Source organism: Scedosporium apiospermum, assembly GCF_000732125.1.
Source record: "Scedosporium apiospermum strain IHEM 14462 chromosome Unknown SEQ_SAPIO_0099, whole genome shotgun sequence".
Taxonomy (NCBI): Eukaryota; Fungi; Ascomycota; class Sordariomycetes; order Microascales; family Microascaceae; genus Scedosporium; species Scedosporium apiospermum.
The window spans coordinates 1,652,880-1,658,664 of record NW_015971800.1 but is presented as its reverse complement, the minus strand read 5'-3'; the positions used below and the strand labels follow the sequence as shown (position 1 = coordinate 1,658,664).

The 5,785-nt window shown below is 50.4% G+C and overlaps 1 protein-coding gene across 1 annotated transcript; it reads left to right on the top strand.

Annotated features, from left to right (window-relative positions):
* Positions 1 to 3,015: 3,015 nt before the first annotated feature.
* SAPIO_CDS5894 (uncharacterized protein) lies at positions 3,016 to 4,187 on the top strand (the record flags this gene model as incomplete). The annotated part of the gene is made up of 3 exons (XM_016788124.1): positions 3,016 to 3,289; positions 3,438 to 4,043; positions 4,120 to 4,187. 3 exons carry the CDS (start codon positions 3,016 to 3,018, stop codon positions 4,185 to 4,187), a joined length of 948 nt encoding a protein of 315 aa, XP_016642440.1.
* Between the last annotated feature and the right edge of the window lie 1,598 nt (positions 4,188 to 5,785).

Here is a 5,785-nt window from a genome sequence, read left to right as displayed (position 1 = left end):
TACATGGGTCCCTATGTACCTCGTATACTTGTGGGTACCTGTGTCCATACGACAACGGTACGTACCGCGTGGTGAAAGAAGGTGCACGTTTGCTTTGCGTTGCAAAGAGGAGCTCGAGTCACATCGATCCCCATAGAAGTCGCTCCCCACCTCATTGCTTGGACAGTGTTCACAGCACTGTGTTCTGCTGTCCTACCCAACCCGCAACGCTCCTCGCTCCTTCCTGTGTTGCCATCTCGTTCTATTGCGTGTTGTGTGTTGCGTGTTGCATGTTGCCTCCTCCCTTGGTCTTTTCCTCCATTCTCATTTCTGATATTCGTCTGCGCGTCGTTTTGAGGGGGTGGCTTTTCTGGGATTTCTGTGTTGCGTTCATCTCGGACCTTCACTCGATGAAGTATTGATACTCCTATGCGAGCAGGCAGGCAGGCTGGCTTGTTGTGCTTGATCAGCCTCGATATCCTTGCTCTTCTGTGTAACTGCAGTAGCCCTGTTCTTCGCCAGCTTGCTCACGCGAAATGCCTCCTACATCCAATCCAATACAATGCAAGACAATATCATGACACTAATCAAGGCCAACGATGGATCGATCGTATCTGATCCACGCCAAGGGCTCGGTCTTTTTCTTCGACTGAGCTTGGCCGGCCAACAGGGGTGGAGCGTGGGCTGCGAGGTAAGATTGGAGTCGAATGCGAAGAGTCACCGGAAAAAAGCAGAGAGGTGACGCTTCATTCCACGACGAGGAAATCAATGGGGAATGCGCAGAAAAGGCTGCGCTGGAGGTACAGTAGTACCAAATCCCAATCCCCGACACTACTGGACGCTACAAATGATCCTACAGCACTAATGCCATCCCCACTGGAGTCTCATCATCTCTCTGCGCCCCATCCTCGCGCATCACTGTGGAAAAGCAACCAACTGGGAGTGGATATCGTCTCCCTTGCATCAAAGGAGAGAGAGAATAGCCTGGCTGGCCATCCGATCCTGGCCTGGCAGACAAGACAGTTCCACGCCGCGGCCAGGCCACTTGCTCTGCCTCTTCTCCTTCTCCTTCTCCTTCTTCTCCTTCTCTTTCTACCTCATATTTCCTGCCCGTGCTCTTCGTGCTCTTCGAGACCGTTCTCATCGGCCGTGGCGCCTCATCGACGCCACTCGCCCGCCGTACGAACGGCCTGGATGCCAACTCCCAGCTTCGGCTTTCCTCCTATCCGCGCCCTCATTTCTTCCACTTTTCCCTCACGGTTTCCCCTCTCTCATCCTTTTTATTCACAGTATGAATATTGACCCGAGGGGATGGTAACGAGATGCGAGAGTGCTGCAACTGTCCTAAAACGGATCGAATCAGACCGACCATGCTTGACGAGATATTGCAGAAGAACCAACAGCCATGCCATCCGTTCCATTCTTGTCTACTTACGAAGCAGCCCCCCATGTACTTGTGTTATTTTCCTGACCGGAATCCTCCTATTTTCTTCCCCAATCGACTTTCAATGTACCCTTCGGCCCCGATGAAGCGGATATGGCGCTCAGCTACAGGCAGGAATCGTGTGAGCGAGCCAGATTCGTTCTTTTTTCTTCACAGGACCCATAGCAAGGATAATATTATACCGCAGCTGCAGTTTTTTTTTTTTTTTTTTTTTTGTTGACACGCCTTCCCAGCCCGCTGAGGGGACTGTACAGTACATCGTATCGCAGTCGATTTCCGGGTGAAGGATGTTGGTTGTTGTAGTACTTGCCGTAAATTTTCTTTTCCCTTCCTCGGCCCCGTCCTTGTTTCTGCCATTGATGCTACTCCCCCCCATGATGCCTTAATCAAGTCGCTTTCCCCTCCTCTCGCTCTCTCTCCTGCTCTGCTCACTTTCCATGTCTTGCCTGGAGAACTTGTTTCTCGATGTCTCTGATCAGACTCTCGCATTCGGCTGTCTCTGCTGTCACTCCCCCACCCCTTGACGCACGAAAAAGTACTCTCCAGCTTGTCCAGCGCCGATAAAGATACTCTCCTGTCGCTCTGCCGTGGTCTTTTTCGGCTTCTCCACTCTGTTTCTGGGCGATAGGGACCCTCGAACCCTCTGAAGGACCCTGCCGCGGACCGGAGTGTGATGCTCACTAACTGTAAAGGTTGTCAGTCTGAGAAGGACCTAGACATCATCTAAAACATACAGCCTTATTATTAGGCCCTCCACTTCTTCCCCGTGTGGACCAACAGGCCCGGCTATCGTCCTGGGAGTACACTCCAGAGGAGAGACTCCTCCTGGTCCTGGGGGTGCGCCTACAATCCCCTCCCCCCCATGTTGGCTCAACTTCCACGCCCCCCCGATTCCTGACTGTGAAGTACTTCAGCTATTATCCGACTCCCGTGCTGTACAGTACCATAACTACACGCCACAGACACTCATACACACTCCTCTCGCGCACATACACACACCACAGACACACCCGTACACACACACTCGCGCTCGCACACTCACAGTCTGTTGCATACTATCTATTTTCCCGTTGCTTATTCTCCCCTTCCCCTTCTTTTCTTCTTCTTCCACTGTCCTTGGTTTAGCCCCGGCGCATATCAATGGAGCAATCTGATCTTTAGATCGTCGCATCCAACAGACGCTAGAGCCAAGTTAGCCGCTCGTCAAACGACATATATGAAGTATACACCCGCGCAGATTCCCACCTCTCAAGAGACCGACCGCCTACCCTGTCTTGTATAAATCTACACTCCTCCCCATCTGGCTACACACGCTTTATGGGACATCACCCAAACATCAAGTCAGCCCTTTGTTTAACCTTAATACCCCCAGGGGAAATCTGAGATCAAGTATCACCATCTCCCCTTTCTACCTTAAGACAGGGGACTCGAGCCATTCGCCAGAGAGACAACCAAATTAAAAGAGGTCCCAAACCTAACTGGGACTCGCAATCTCCAGGCGTTGTCAGTAGCATCACCGCCGACACCGTCTCCATCGACGTCTTTTCAGCAGACATCTTAAAAAGCGCGGGTTCCTCGTTGGGACATTGGCAATGTCAATGCTAAGGCCCGACGCTCAGTCGACGACCGTAGGTTGGGCGGGCCGAGTTTCTTCTACGGGAACTCCATCCCCTTCCTGCTCGCCCCTCTCGTCCATCGTCTCCCTCTCGCCGCAGGCGAAGGAAAAGCTGCCACACGTCCCTTTCTTGATCAACGATGGGGGAGAATCAGACGTAGAATCATGGGCGGGCTCCGCCGGGGCTTTGTCTTCTCCTCGCCACAGTCGTCTATCGACACCCTCGGACAATGGCACCGAAACACGTCCAGGTACGTTTACACGGCTTGATTTCCATCCAAAGTCGTAGATTAGCAGAGGTTGGAGAGCCTGTTTAGCAGCCTCTGGTGCAGATTCCCCGAGAAATAAAAGAAAGAGGGAAGATCTCAACATGATTTTTGCTAACGGAATCCTATCCAGAAGTCGTGAGGTTACCGTGCTTTAATGATATCGTCCGGTTTGCCGGCGGTATCCCCTCACACTCTACTTCAGCCCCAGCACCCTCCTCAGCATCTTGGAACTGGCCTCCCACCCATCAGGGTCATCACCAACGGCCCCAGCTCCCGCCCCCTCCTACCATTCCCGTAGCGCCACACAGGCATATGCCTCCCCTCACAGATCCCATCCACGGGCACAAGAAGACGCGGAAGCCGCCAACGAACCCGACGGGTCTGCCTCGCACAAACCGCAAGTACACGCAGGAGCAGATCGATTTCGTTCTCTACCTTCGTGTCGACCGAAAGATGAACTGGCAGGATGTCACCCCGGCGTACATTCGCCAGTTCCCTCAGGAGGCTGGACGGACCACGCCTGGTCTGCAGGGCAGCTTTTACCGAGAGAACCTGGCCATGCCCGTCATCGATGTTAATGGGGATCTGGTCTTCGATGAGAACGGCGAGCAGGTCGTGCAGGTCTCGAAGGTCAGGGAGCAGCCGAAGAAGATTGGGCTTCTGGACCGGTATCCTGAGCGAGCGATAGATTATCCTTGGGTGGACTACAAGGACAAAACCCGCGTTTGGAACAGGGGTAAGTTGGCAACCCCTTCGTCTTCTTCTCATTTTGAGTTTATAAATATGAAAATGTAACTAATTCTCGAGTCTAGGCAAGCGATATCAACAGCAACTCGCGGCGGCGAAGTTACGGCAACAAAGGCGGCAAGCTTTCACCTGAGCAAGCACTTTCTACCCTACGAACTTCACTCGTCGCTCGAAGATTGCCCTTCGAGGTCACGTAGGATCGCAGAGGACCGAATCTGTCTTCTTGTCCAACCCAGATTTCTATAGATTCTTCTGTTCCAGAAACACTACACGAAAACATTTACCGACTACGACGTCTTCTACGACAGACCTCCTTGTTTCTGCGTTTCCCTCTTTTTTCGTTTCTTTCCTTTGTTTGGTTGGGGCGGGCTCAGTTCTGCTTTTGGGTCGGCCAGGCTAGTAACAGGCGCGTGGATAAGGGTTCAAAGGGAAACGATCGGCGTATCACCATATGTTCTGCTTTTTTTTTTTTTGGTTTCTTCCTTCTCTCAATTTTGTCTTTTTCTTCTTCGTTTCTTTTTTTCTCCTTCACACAATACCAAGAAGGACGGGTGCCTCTGACTGAGACTGACCGAGAGTGGGACAGCTGGAACACGGAAAGGGGCGCTGCCATATCAAAACGGGAAATATGTCTTAGTCAAAGACATGATAATTCAAATCAAGACTTATTCTCTCCTGAAGGTTGCCTTCTCGATATATCACATGGTCCTTGTACTTGCTTGTTTTCTCCATTGTTTTCTGCTGTGAAACAGCGAACAAATCTTCTAGTCATTCTAATTATCTCACTTGTCAACATGGGGGTTCTTGTGCTCCGAGTAATACGGAAAGGGCATGAAAGCAGGGACTGAGGGGTGGAGAAAGCAAATCGGAGTTTTGTTTTAACGGGACGCAGCCAGAGACATGTTAGGCTTTGCTAGCCTAATTGGTCTTTTCTGACATGAATTGATAGTTTCTTGTTTCTAGTTTCAATGTTGTCTTGGATGCTGAAAGGGGGGAAACACTCAGGACGGACAAGACAAGAACTTGATGGGAACTACTACTGAATCCGCATTTCGTTGCATTTCTTCGCGTTTTCTCCCCTTTCTCTGCTTTTCCTTCTTTCCTTTTTTTGCAGTTTGCTTTTTTCTTCCTTGGTATTTTCGGCGGATTTATCCATGGCGTATTCCCCTGGTCGTAGAAACGTTGGTTGCTTTTTCTCCCTTTCTTCTTCTCGACGAAAGCCGAAGAAAATGGGAGCGGATATGGACTACGGTCAGCACAATAACTAAATGCGGGCTTACAATAGAAATCAATAGAGGAAAGGATGTTTCCTTCCCTCTTCTCCCTCTTTGCTTCTCTCTCTTGCTGTCTGAAAGATTTCAGGAACACCTCGACACAGAACTCAACTATATATTGGAAATGCTACGGCTAACATGTGGTTTATAATATCTGAAAATGAACAAGAAGCGAGAAACTAATATAAACGAATATAAATATAAATAAATAGAAGAGAACGAAATGAAACGTTCTCTATGCCCGGCAACCTGTGCCCAGAGGTGCCTTCGAACTAACAGCCTTTTTCATGTTTTGAGGGGGGAAGATGCACCAACACTGTCAATAGATGTGCCCCCTTCCTCTCTAACCTATTCACACCTTCATCTATTCCGTCGATCGGGAAATAAAAGTCATAGTCTCCGTCCGCGTCCGCGTCCGTAATGTCCCCAAGCAGTCACTGCTCAGCTGAGGTTTCTC